Source organism: Geotrypetes seraphini, chromosome 3, assembly GCF_902459505.1.
Source record: "Geotrypetes seraphini chromosome 3, aGeoSer1.1, whole genome shotgun sequence".
Lineage (NCBI taxonomy): Eukaryota > Metazoa > Chordata > Amphibia > Gymnophiona > Dermophiidae > Geotrypetes > Geotrypetes seraphini.
Window position 1 is genome coordinate 340,479,226 of NC_047086.1, and position 13,745 is coordinate 340,492,970.

Genomic DNA, 13,745 nt, shown 5'->3' on the forward strand with positions numbered 1-13,745 from the left:
TAGACAACAAAGGTAGGAAAAATGATTTTATTTTCAATTTAATGATCAAAATGTGTCAGTTTTGAGAATTTATATCTGCTGTCTATATTTTGCACTATATTTGTCTATTTTTCTATAGTTGTTACTGAGGTGACATTGCATATTTTTTAAAGTCATCTGCCTTGACATCTGTGCCCTGTCCCGACCTACCACTAGACCACTAGAGGGGGAGACAGGGAGCAGAGTCTGGCAGAGAGGGGGGGACAGGAAGTAAAGCCTGACAAGGAGTATGGGGTTGGGTGCAGAGCCTGGCAGGGAGAATTTGGTTCAGAATGATTTTTTTCTTGTTTTCCTCCTCTAAATCTAGGGTGTGCCTTATGATCAGGTGCAGCTTATGGAGCAAAAAATACGATAATGGGGGAAAAAATGTTGCTATTTTTGAAATCTGCACAATGTGTACCAGATTAGAGATGGTTTGTGAGTGAATGATATTATATTTACAATCTTATATCCAGCCGAATCCTCACAGATCAGAATTCTAGGCGGGTTACAAGCAACATAGCTACATAAAATTTTATATAAAGTCAGTCATAAAGTTATACATGATACATAAAATTATCAAATTGTACACACAGTCTGAGATAAGACATCTAGAATAGTAGATAATATTAATGGATATCTACTATTCTAGATGACTTATCTCAGACAGCATGTGCAATAATTCTATGTATCATGTATAACTTTATGTAACATGTCTGATTCTATATAAAATTCTTTGTTGCTATGCTGTTTGTAACCTGCCTAGAACTCTGATTTATAAGGATTTGGTGGGATATAAGTTTGTACATAACACAGCATCATATTCATTCATTCAGTCTAATCTGGTGCACATTGTGCAGACTTGCAAAATAGCAACATGTTTATCCATTGTTAGATCAGAATCTGTTATAACTTCCAAACATATGGCTGTTGATACACCTGGCTGTAGCACTCTTAATGGTGGCCGATCCAAATTTTTATAAATCCTTGAAGGGGTTCAGTTTTATCACATGATACTGCTAAATGAAGAATTTAAGAAGCATCTGGTCCATGACCTATGCTTTTTAGATGGCTTCAAAAGTATCTGCCACAGCTGTTAATACCAACAGACTGTCCTGATTGTAGGCCTCAAGCCCTTGTGAAGATGTGTGGGAAAGGTTCAGAGGCCTTGTACCACTGCCACCACTTTACCACTCTCTGTATCTCAAAGGTTACATAGGGATCCATCTAGGAAGAAGAATTTCTCTCAATAGAAATGCATCCCATACTCTACTCAGGTTTTTAGGAACTATAAAGCCATGCAGTCAAAACTAGTGAGTTACTGACTGAATCCAGAGTAGATAGCCACAATCCCAGTCTGTGTTCCAGAAGATCTTCCTGGAACAGGGAAGGTCTAAATTTTTAATAAACTGTTGGGCCATCACCTTTTATAGAGGTTAAAATCATAAAGGAACATTTTATTTCTGATATTAGACTTTAGCTGGTAACAAAAGCACCTTCAATCCTCCCCCTCCAAAAAAAAAAAAGCAAAAGGAAAAATGTGTTTATTGTGTAAACTCTAGAAAACATCACTTTCCCTTGTACTTTCTCCCCTTTTCTGTCTTGGATCCTGCACTCTCTTTTTGTGCCATTTATGCACTAACAAATCCTCAACTACACAAATGTATATATTTGATTGTGATAGAAAAGGTACCCAGCAATAGTTACCTGTCCTGCAAAAACACTTGATTTTTTATACTCTCCTCCCCCCCTAAATAAACACCTAAAAATAGAAGCTCTAGTTACAAATTATACCTATTAGGAATTGCTCATTTAACAACTTAAGGTTAGAGGTCGCCCCTTTTATAGACTAGAGTAGTTGGATCACTCTTGCTGCATCATAGAGGGTAGAGATGATTATTCCAATTAGTTTTTGGTTCCTCAGGGCAAGATTCCATCCCATTCTGGACTTGAAGGCCTTGAACAAATTATTGAGAGAGGAGAAAAAAATCAAAGTTACATAAGTCTCCTAAGCAATAGAGACTGGTTGTGTTCTCTGGATATGAAAATAACATATAGCCAGAAAAGCATCTCAGTCAAGGAAATATATCTGATTTGTAGTAGGACAGTATACTTTTTTTTATATAGCTTCTGCAATTTTGCATTTATACATAAATTGGGGGTTGGACAGTTGACAAGTCAAAAACACATTTTAGGAAGGAGTAGATAAATCCGTATAAAATGCCATCTGAGTGCTAGAGTTACTAGAATTTATCAGAATTGGTGTGGCAGCCATGTTAGTCCACTCTTAAAGATAATATGTAGAGATAAAAAGAATCCAAGTAATACCCTTTTTATTGGTAGATTAGCTTTTGAAGGCAATCCTTCTTTAGATCAGAGATAAGCAAATGAAGACAGCTATAGAGAATGACATAGGACAAATTTTTCCCCATCCCCATGGTAACTAATTTTCCCTTCGTGATTAGGTCTTTTCCTGCCCCATTCCTGCAGTCTCTGTCCTCATCTGCACAAGCCTCAAACACTTTAAAATCATAAGTGTTTGAGGCTTGTGCAGTTAAGGCAGAACTTACAGGAATGAGACAGGGACAGTGACAAAACTCGCAGGGATGGAGAAATTGAGTTCCTGTGGGAAAGGGGACAAATTTGTCTCCCTGTCATTCTCTAGACAACTATCAGTATATATGAGTAAAACATCAAATTATTCAAATGACAGTCTTACAGGAAGAGGGGAGGGTAGGAGACAGGGAGATGGTTTCAGAGCAGTAAAGCCAGTGTCTTTAAATCCTGCCTTGTGGGTTTCAAAATGTTTTATCATTTTGATCTTAAAGGTCTTGCATTCCTGGATTGTCTTAAAATTTCCTTTTAATATTCTCACCATAAAATCATTGATGTAGTGTTCTGGTTTTCTGAAATGTCCCACGGAGGTGAAATCCTGGTTGGCATTACAATTTTTAATATATCTGTTTAAATTAATCCTAGTCTTTAGCATTTGGCTTATTTCTCTAATATAACATCCTTCTCTACATCTTTTGCATTGAATGATATAATAACATAGTAAAGTCCCTCAAGTTTCAATTTATTTGATATACCACAAATATGACCACAGTTAGTCTAAGCCAACCCTGTCCTGGAGAACCACCAGGCCAATCAGGTTTTCAGGATAGCCTAATGAATATGCATGAGAGAGATCTGCATATAATGGAGGTGCCAGGCATGCAAATCTGCTCAATGCATATTCATTAGGGCTGTCCTGAAAACCCGACTGGCCTGGTGGTCCTCCAGGACAGGGTTGGGAACCAGTGGTCTAAGCGGTTTATAATAATAATATATTATTTTAAAAAACATTTAAACAAAAATTAAAAAGACATAACAAGGGAGGCAATAAACAAAAATTCAACCAACATACAAACAAAAATGGGTACAAGGGGAGGTTACAATAAAAACAAAAAGGTTGGGGAAGGGAAGGAGTTGAACAAAAGGGGAAGTCAGTGAAATTAAGGATAATTAAGGATACAAGCTAAGAAGTCAAAAAGAAAGGGTGATCCATAGCATGAGTAAAGTAAGGAAAAAGATCAAGAGCAGAAAGCCAAAGAAAAATAGTATGACTTCAATTGCATCTTAAAAGTCGCAAGAGATTTTTCAATGCAGAGGTAGTAGGGTAAGGAGATCCAAAGGGTGGGAGCCATAATGGAGAAAGAGGAATTCCTATGAAAATTGAGAAATAATTGCCAAAATGAAGGGACAATCAGTAACTGTTGCTGAGATGACCATAATAATGTTCTTTGTGGTGAATATGGAACCAGAAGACTATATAAGAAAGAAGGAAGACCACTAGATAGCATATGGTAAGTGAGAATAAGACACCGGAAGAATTTGTTCTGATTTTAAAAGTGGCGCAACGTGATCAAACTTAGAACAGTGTTCTGAACTAATTGAAGCCGGTGCAATTGATATTTTGGTAGACCGATGAGAATTGCATTACAGTAGTTGAGTTTGGACAAAACTAAAGAATGCATGAGCGTACGAAATGAACTAGGTTGGAGAAATGAGCGAATAGATCAAATTTGACAGAGAGCATAGAAAGAAGAAGATGATACCACCTTAGAGATGTGTGAATGAAAACTTAGGGTCTGCCCATTAGTTATATCCAATAAAAATTGATTAAATTAACTTGTCTCTGCTTTGATATTTCTGGAAAATAGACTGTAAAGTACACCTGGTAATGTCCGAAGCTTCAAATGCTAAAGTTGCCGTCCAGGCTCTCTTCAGCCTATCCAACCATCCTGTTTGCAGGATATCTACCATAAGTCTGGCCAGTAACATCCTTATGTTCCAAGTTAGTGGAGTTCCTATTGATGCCCTCCCCAGCCCATTCTACACCAAATCACCACATAGGAGACACAGACTGTGCAAGTCTGTCCAATACTGGCCTTAGTTTTTTAATATACATCCTTCGTTTTCTAATTAGAGATCCTTTATGTTTATCCCATGCTTTTTTGAATTCCATCACCATTTTCCTCTGCACCACTTCTGTCGGGAGGGCATTGCAGGCATCTACCACCCTCTCCGTGAAAAAGAATTTCCTAACATTCCTCCTGAGTCTTTCTCCCTGCAACCTCAAATTATGCTGTCTAGTTTTACCATTTTCTCTTCTCTGGATAAGATTTGATTCTATATTAATACCTTTCATGTTTTTAAACGTCTGTATCATATCTCCCCTGTCCCTCCTCTCCTCCAGAGTATACATAGTTAGGTTTTCCAGTTTCTTCTCATACTTCTTTTGGTTCAAACCCCTTACTATTTTCGTTGCCTTCCTCTAGACCGCTTCAAGTCTTTTTATATCCTTCATCAGATACGTCTTCCAAAACTGAATACAATACTCCAAGTGCGACCTCACCAATGGACCTATACAGGGGCATCAACACCTCCCTTCGTCTGCTGGTTATTCCTCTTTCTGTACAGCCTAGCATCCTTCTGGCTACAGCCACCACCTTAAACTACATTTGAAGATGAACATGCGAAGGATCCCCTTATGTTTGAATGTTTTCCCATGTGGATGATTGTGGGGTCTTGTAAAATATGTTGGCATATTTTGCAGCTAGATTTATTGCAGGAAAGTATGCCATTCTCTTCCCTATGTGTAGGGAGTATGTTCTTCACTAGTTTCCGTTTCAGATTGGGTGACTGTCGAAAGGCAAGCATGGGTGGAGCTGGGAATATTTCTTTCAGTAATTCGTCCCCCTGGAGTAGTGGCTTTTATGATTTTCTTCAGTTTTTCCAGCTCTGGGTGGTATGTAACTATCAGAGGGATTCTCTCTCTGGTCTTCTTGTAGTTATCAGCAATTATTAAATCCAATGACCTGTGCATCTTATTTGGAATTTATAAGGGAAAGAACTTTGAATTTTGTCCATGCCTTTTTCCGTTATAACTCACTAGGTTAACATTCCTGTCCTTCAAGAGCTTACAATCTAAGTTTATACCTGTGGCAATAGAGTTAAGTGAGTTGCACAAGATCCCACGGAGTTACAATGGAATTTGAAGCAAGCTTCCTCGGTTCTGAGCCCCACTGCTCTAGTCATTAGGTGGCTACTCCACAATTAAGGCCATGGCTTGCCTTTCTTTCAACAAGACCAGCAACATAATTGCCATAGTGGAAGAAGCAATTCAACCAGAAGACATTAGCTTGATTCATGTGAAGAATGTTGGACCTAATGGTTTAACTTCATAGTATATCTCCGTATGAGACAAGCCCAGTGAATTCAAAGACCAAATGGATCTAAGCCACTCATACTTTAGGAGATGATTTGTCTTTTTGGGCTCCCAGTTTAACTGAGATTATTCTAAAATCCTCCTTAACAAATTATGTATATAGATGTGTCCAATATGAGAGATGGAGCTTACCAACAAGGGCTTCATACTCAGGGCCTTTGTTTTTTGCCAAAGAATAGACTGCATATTGGTCTTCTGGAGCTATGGGCTGTTCTGAATGCTCTAATGAATTGCTGAAATCGCATAACAAAATTTTCCTAGTCCATATATACAACAAAGGATACTATCCTATTTGAACAAGCAGGGCTCTGTCCACCATTATTGGAAATTATGAAATAGGGAACTAGGCCACCTCTGACAAAAATTATCTGAAGAAGCATCATCCTTGACATCCATAAATTGTCCCTGGATCATGTTGTGGCAAGCAGTATTTCCCAAGTGGTCTTGTTATTGCCTTCAGGAGGAGAGCAGAAGACAGACAAGTAATGGATGCACTGTATTCCTCCTTTATTAAAGTCAAATCTTCTGTATAGATATATTTTCAAAACTCTGAATCTCTTTGCCAAAATGTTGATGAAATCCAAAAGGGAACCAAGAGACTATAATCTTCCTTTTGCCCATTGCTGAGTTTCCTTTTCTTTGTGATATTTCCCTAAGGAAATCAGTCAAGTTGGAAATCACCTTCTAATTATGCAGATCCAGGGAACATTGCCAATTTCAGCATTCAATGTCTGACTGTCAGTTTGGATAGTGAGGAGGATTGTAATCTGACCTCTTGATTTCTCTTCCAGAGAGGAATCTACAAAGAAGTCTTATGGATTTGGAGAAAATTTGCCATCTTTAAAGGCAAAAAACTAGATAATTTATTTTGTCCTAACTGAAAGCTGCCTAACTGCCTTCTATATCCTTGAATGTGCATTAATAACTGACAGATTCAGCTCATTGCAGTGGGCACTTATCACCAGCATGTAGAAGAAAAGTCCTATTTCTGTGATGCTTCTAGTTATCCAGCTCATTCAGAGTTTGCTTCAGTTGAAGCTTCCCAGATTGTAATGGGACATGAACAAGGTTCTTACCTAGCTGCTGAAAGCACCTTTTAGCTCTATAGGCTGTTACACCCAGGCAGGTTGAACCTCAGAGGGTTCTATAGGGGTATGTCCCTTGGTAGTGTTTGCCCATCTAGATCTACTTTGATTGGAGGAGATTTTCAAGGCTGTGACACAAAGTTCAAGTCAACCATTCACATTTCATTACTGTCTGGAGAATGACTCCTAGTAGGATAGTAGGTTTGATTCATCCAGTCATTATCTGACATATGCAGCCTAACTCCATCCTTTCTATGACCCATTTTATAATTTGAGGCTGAATTTATTTATATATTTTTAGTACATTCAAGTACTCAAGCATTTTCCCTTTGTGTCCCGGTGGGCTCACAATCTGACTAATGTCAACAAAATAATGCCTCCAAATGGGTTAGTTGTGTGCATTCTTTGGTAAGAGTACCTCCATTTCTATATCAGGTTAAATTATTATTTACTTCTAGTGCTTATCTTAACACTTCCATTGTACCAAAGATTTCAAATCTACAAAAAAATAACATAACAAAAGTTTTATGTATTATTACAACTGATAGCTCAGGACAGTTTACAAAATAAAACAAATCATTATAGATATATAACAATTAGAATATAAAAGTAATCTAAGAACATGAGAGTTTCCATACTGGGACAGACCAAAGGTCCGTCAAACCTAGTACAGTATCTTGTTTCTAACTGTGAATAATCCAGGGTACAAGTACCTGACAAGATACCAAAAGAGTACAACAGATTTTATGCTGCTTATCCTAGAAATAAGCAGTGGCTAAACAAAATATCAATCTATGTTTGAAGAATTACAGCATTTCTGATAAAAGCCAGAATTTCAGCTTTTTGCAGAACTTCAGATAATCGTGTTCTGAGTTCTACAGACAGAAAATTCCATAATAGAGTGAGTGTGAAAGAGAATAGCTTTTTACAAGATGACTGTAACCTCAAAAAAGATAGTGAAGGAACATCAAGTTTATTCCTATGGATCAATCTACAAGTGTGACTGTCTGCCCTTAAAGAACTATTGAGACTAAATACTCAAATACTCAGGACATCGCCACATCTGTATGTGCTGCACCTGAAAATTCTTTTTAAATATTGCTGGTGGTTCTCAATATAATTGGGATTATTTCTGCACTTTTTTGACACATTTTCTTAGTCTGAGGGTCTTCTCTTTTTCCACACAATACAAAATTCCCACCTGTTGTGGTATTGTTTTCCCTTTTTTTAAGACTACTGTTAGCCAGGAAGTCCCATATGTATGACTATGATGAACTGCTTGTCTTCAAAAGAAGCAAAGTTGCACATGTAGTAGATGGTCTCTGAAAGTAACAATTCATTAGTCTCATAAACTCTCTTCCCCCCTTTCCCACTTTTGGGTCATTCTTCCCTGAATCAAAGCTGTTGTATGGAACCTTCATGGCCTGTAGTAGTACAGGAGCTGCTTTGTATAAGCAGCAAAAGTTTTATGCCTTTCCTAAGAGCTCTGGAAAAATCCTTTCAGTGCCAAGCACAGTCACAATTTTTCTCTTCTGTGCAACAAGAATATGGGGATTAAAGTAGCAAGACTGGCCCATTCAGTTGAGCCAATTTTTGATAAGCTGCAGCTAAAATGCTTTTACTTCATTTACTTATGTCTGCTGCTTCATACCATGGTTATAAACAAATATCAACCTGTTCTGTTTTTAACAGCCCTGCCAGAATCCCTTTTGAGCATTATGAAAAGGCCTTCTTTTGTTGATTATAATTAAGGATTCCATAGTAATGCATATAGAACAGTGTTCAGAATTCATAGTGACAAGTAGACTGAAAAGTAGTTGTTGTTGTTTTTTATAGCTACTATAACAGATTCATCCAAGAGTTAATTTAGTGGTAGGAGATAGTTATGATTTGAATTTACTATAAAGAGGTTGCTGGGAAGTCAGAGCAAGAACCCCCAAATATCAGAGGTCCAGAATTGCTATGTAAAATAAATGTAATATAGTTGGAAACCATTTTAGAGAACATTTCCTATTGAGCTCATCAGTGTGCTCTATATAGCCACAGCTTTTTGAGCAACACACTAGGGGTCAGATTCTATAAACGGCACCGTTTAAAGAATCACGTCTGGCGGTGCCTAAGCAGAGTTAAGCTTCACTAGGCCTCCTAGACATAGGTGCCACTCCATTAGGCCAGCTTTTCACTTGCCTAATTTGTCAGTGCCCATGTTGGACACCTAACAACACCTAACTCAACCACACCTATTCTCTGCCCATAACCATGCCTACGTTTTAACATAGATATCTCTAGATGTTGGACGGCGCCTCTGTTTAGGTTTCCTAAGAGTTTGATGCCAAACTCTTCAATCACTTTATTTATTTATTTTTTTTGGCTGAAAACCTGTGTGGCCAATTATCATGCTGATTAAGACAATTAAAAAAAAAAAAAAAAATTAAGTTTGGCACAGATCCTGAGCTTAGGTGTTGCTAGGTGGCCACAGTGTAGAATTCCCCAGTGTGGCTCCAATGTATGCTGAAAAGGTCTTTACAAAGTGATAGGTTGCTATCAGTTTCTCATTGTACAAGCAGTCTAGATTATTTTAAAAAAATGGGTTTCCTTACCCTCATAGATATCCCATATTCCTGCTATCACTGAAAGTGTTTCTGACTTGTTTCTGGGAAGGTTCAATGTTTGTTATAGCTTGCTGTTCCTCTGCTTTGCCTTTTTGTGACCTTTTGCGGGCTTTCTGTAGCTTTTATTTGACTAACTTGCCACCTTCCCTTATCTTCTATTAAGGTGTTTTGTTTAATCAATTGCTTTTTGTGTTCTCATTTAAATTGAACATAATTAACTATTCTACATTTTTTAAACCTCCACTCAGTGTATGAGTCATTGCCTGACATCACAGCATACTATGGGCTAGATTCACAAAGCAAAATGATCGTGTACCGATCGGTTTGCGAGCCCTTTGCAACCCGATTTCCCTCCAACCCGATTCACTAACCTGTGTAGCGATCCCATCCTGATCCGTGCATGCAAATGAGGGGAATCGGAATGCAAAACAGGAAGGATGCGATTCACTATCTTTTTCTCCTGACACACCGACTGGCTGGCCGATCCAGAACAAGTGACTGGTGAGGATCAGTCGCTTGTGTAAAAAACTCCACTCGGAGTACTGCCTGCCCTGACTCTTCTCTCTCTGGCTCCCCTGACTCTCCTGCTGTCTGCCTAGACCTGCTCTCTACCTTCCCTGACTCTCTCTGGCTCCCCCGACTCTCCTGCTCTCTGCCGTCCTTCCCCACAGTGTAAACATGTGATTTTAAAGCGGGGCTGCACTGCGGGGAAGGGAGGCAGAGAGCAGGAGAGTCAAAAATTGCCTACCCCCGGCCCGACCTGACACCCCTTGTACCTAAAAGTTGAGAATAGGAGGGGTGCTCAGTCCCTCCTGCTCCGTAGGCCTCCAATGGTGGGAACAGAAGGAACCACAAAGTCCTGCTCCTTCTTCTCTGCCCTGCCCAATGCAATGTCAGCCTTAGGCCCCGCCCCATTGCATCATGTGATGCACAGCAAGGAGCCTAAGGCCCTGATTGGCTCAGGCGCTTCAGGCCAATCAGGGACTTCCTTACGCTCAGTTCTAAGGAAGTCCCTGATTGCCTCGGGCCCTTCTCAAGGAGTAGGAGCCTGAGGCGCCTGAGCCAATTGGGGCCTTAGGCTCCTCCCTGTGCATCACATGATGCAATGGGGCAGGGCCTAAGGCCGACATTGCGTCGGGCAGGGTGGAGGAGAAGGAGCAGGAGGACTTTGCGGTTCCTCCTGTTCCCACCACTGGAGGCCTACGGAGCAGGAGGGACTGAGCACCCTTCCTGCTCCCAACTTATAGGTATGGAGGATGTCGGGCCGGGGATGGTCTGGGCACGCATGGGGGGGTATTCGGCATGGGGGAGGCTTTTTTTTTTCTTTTTTTTATTATAGGCCTGATATTTTGCGGCCTATTAAAAAAATGAAAAAAAAAAAAAGCCGGCAGAGCCCTCACAGCAGTGACAGGGGCTGCTTCTTCTGTCACTACTGTCAGGGCTCTCCCCGACTCAATCCGATCTGTGCAGTCGGTTGGGGGGCGTGCCTCCGGTCACCTCCATTTGCATGAAGATGGTTGATGAATCGGTCAGCCTGACTCCAATCGGACACGGATCGGAAGGTTAGTGAATCTAGCCCTATGTTAGCTCCTGATTTTGGAAAGTTAACATAAGTAGAATGAATCAACTGAATCAAGTCACACATTTCCTCCCTAGCAATGTCCACCTCCACACAAATGATTTTTTTATGACAGGACTTCTAGCTCTTATCTGTTGGCTGGTTACTTCTGAATTGTAATTTAGACACTTACAAGGAAACAGCCATCCCTGGATATGGGAGTTGCATTAACAAACCAGCAGGGCACACAGAGGTAATTGCAGAAACCTCATTTTTATGCAACATTAGTATGTACCCTTCTAGGAAATGGGACAAAGTACTTTCATAGTAGTTATAATCTAGCAGGTACTTGTATTTTGCTTTTGAACAATCATATTGTCTTTCTGTGTTCACTTTTGCACTTTAATGAAATTTCAGCTTATGCAAGTCAAATGCTTTTCAGTGGTCGTGCTTTCTGTTGGGAGGCAGTTGTGCTCTGAATTTCTTTTGCTTTCTTCTGTAAACATCTGTGACATTTGGTTTAAAAATTCATGTTCTGATTTGCAGTCAAAAAATGTGTTCTTTCATTTCTAAATGTCATCACAAAAAAATGGTACACTTATACCAACCAAGGTATGCAAATAGCACCATCAGATTCACTCTTTTTTCTGTCAGTACTTAGTTCCAAAGCCCTATAACTACATTCGTTTTTAAAGGTTCATGTACTAAATTATTCATGTTTCTCTGCCAAATTTGAAACTATTGTGGGTAGTTGCCCTATGAACTAAAAAGTATACCAAGAATTTTTTTAAGTTTTGCTCAGCTTTATGTTATGCAGCTGTAAATGAGGCTGCATGTATGTGATATGTGTTTGTGGTAGCAGATGCTAAGTGCCAGGGTGTCATTACAATGCCTCAAATTCCTGATTGTCATTTGAGCTTAACAGTATTAATGTACTAGAGTCATTTGCTTTAAGCAGATGTGCTTGTCAACTGACACCTCCAACTGTTCTTAAACTATTTTGCAGTTGTCGTCATCAAAATTGACATAAAAGCTGAATGCTAAATGTTTTAAAATCAATTAATTGTTAAAGTCAGCGGAAAAATTTGTGTATAATTCCCATGAAATTTTCCTTGTTTTCCATTCTGTAGTTTGAGGTACATCACCTGCATAAGTTCTAATCTTAGGAAGTGAACGTTCTGAAATAGGTTTTCCTTATAAGATATAAAGAAAGGCAGTGAAAAGGCAGAGTTCTGTTTGGGGACAAGAGGGAGAATATATTCTATACATGGGTCAAACCATTTTTGGATGATCCTTCCTTTGTATTTCATCAATCTAGGAAAATTAGTAAAAAAAAATATTGAAGATCCCAGTCAGGACCTTTTACCACAGTTCTGTGAATAGATAAAATGCAGGTTGTGAGGTTGAGCCAAGCAAATTCTGTATGCCTAATAGACTTAAAATTTGAAGTAGGATGCAACTTTTTGGATTATAGTTCAAATATTTGTCCATTTCTAATAGTGTTAGTGGAACTGCTTCTGCTTTTGTAGTAAAGGCAGATAGACAGTAAATTAACAGTTCAGGGACAAAAGAGTGTATACAAAAGGTATGATTTTTTTATTGTTTTATTTCAGCAATTTATAGAAAATAAAAGGTAAACCATTGTCTCATAAAACAGAATTACAAAAGCCAAAACTAGGAAGAAGTCGGATATCAAGATAAGCTAAAGTCCCCACTGGAAAGAGAAAATCTTAAAAGTAATCCAAGATAGGAACATAACTAAGAAAATTATAAGGAAAGTATATTCTAATGATCATTTTATCTGTGTATTAAGGAAACATATTTTGCATTGATTTGATTTCTTAAGTATTTATTTACAGAAATGTAAATGAATCAGATGTTTACAGAAAATAAAGTCTTTAGTATTTGCTGTGTGTCTGATTATGGAAATCTTGTATCCTTCTATCACTTACATGTTGTTTTATGCTACAAGGTGTGGATCCAGAGTTGTATGAGTTGACAACTTCAAAACTGGAAACTTCCAGTGGAAGCAATAAAGTGATTGATGCATTTGCGAAACTTATGTCCACAGTAGAGAAGACGAGCACATCGAGGTAAATTGTGAGAATTTGATTGAGATGTCGGACCAAGGTCTGTTGTGTTATGTTTTTATAGCATGATCAAGTCCTTGTATGATTAATTTAGGAATGCATATGTAGTATCCAGTTAGTTTAAATTGCACAACTAGCCCATCTGTAAACATGATGGAAGTGAAGCCACTCAAGAGAATGATTTACAGTAAGCTATATTAGCATGTCAAAAGAATTTGAAAGATGACCTTTACCTTGTAGCCACAACTGAGATCATTAATCCATCTTTAATTTTATTCATTTATTGCTAGATGGCAAAATGCTCATGTTTAATTTCTACAAACAGGTATACAAAATTTCTCCAAAAATGCAAATACCAAATATCTCAGTTGCAAAAGTTGCTTTGCCACATTTCTATGGAATCTGATTTCAGGGCTCTTTCTGTAGTCACCCAAGCCTCTGGATACTATCTGTGTCCCCCGCCTCATGAGAGCCTTATGCTATACTTATTTCATAGGCTTCAATCTATCCTTGTACTCTAGCAGAACACAAATTCGCTTTCTAGAAAGCAAAATCACTTCTAGAGTCTAAAAAGATTCATAAAAAGGCTATTCAGTCAGATGAATGTTGCAG

The 13,745-nt window shown here is 38.6% G+C and overlaps 1 protein-coding gene across 5 annotated transcripts in view; it reads left to right on the top strand.

Moving 5' to 3' along the window:
* Window positions 1-13,745, top strand: part of AFTPH (aftiphilin) — a 132,727-nt gene that overhangs the window by 93,735 nt on the left and 25,247 nt on the right. For all 5 annotated transcript variants that reach the window (XR_004538699.1, XM_033936288.1, XM_033936289.1 and 2 more), the window contains one exon: window positions 13,016-13,136. Coding sequence is in view for 4 of the 5 variants with exons in the window: in XM_033936288.1 (XP_033792179.1) it covers window positions 13,016-13,136 (121 nt within the window). In the remaining variant the exon portion in view is untranslated. The remainder of the gene's footprint in view (window positions 1-13,015; window positions 13,137-13,745) is intronic.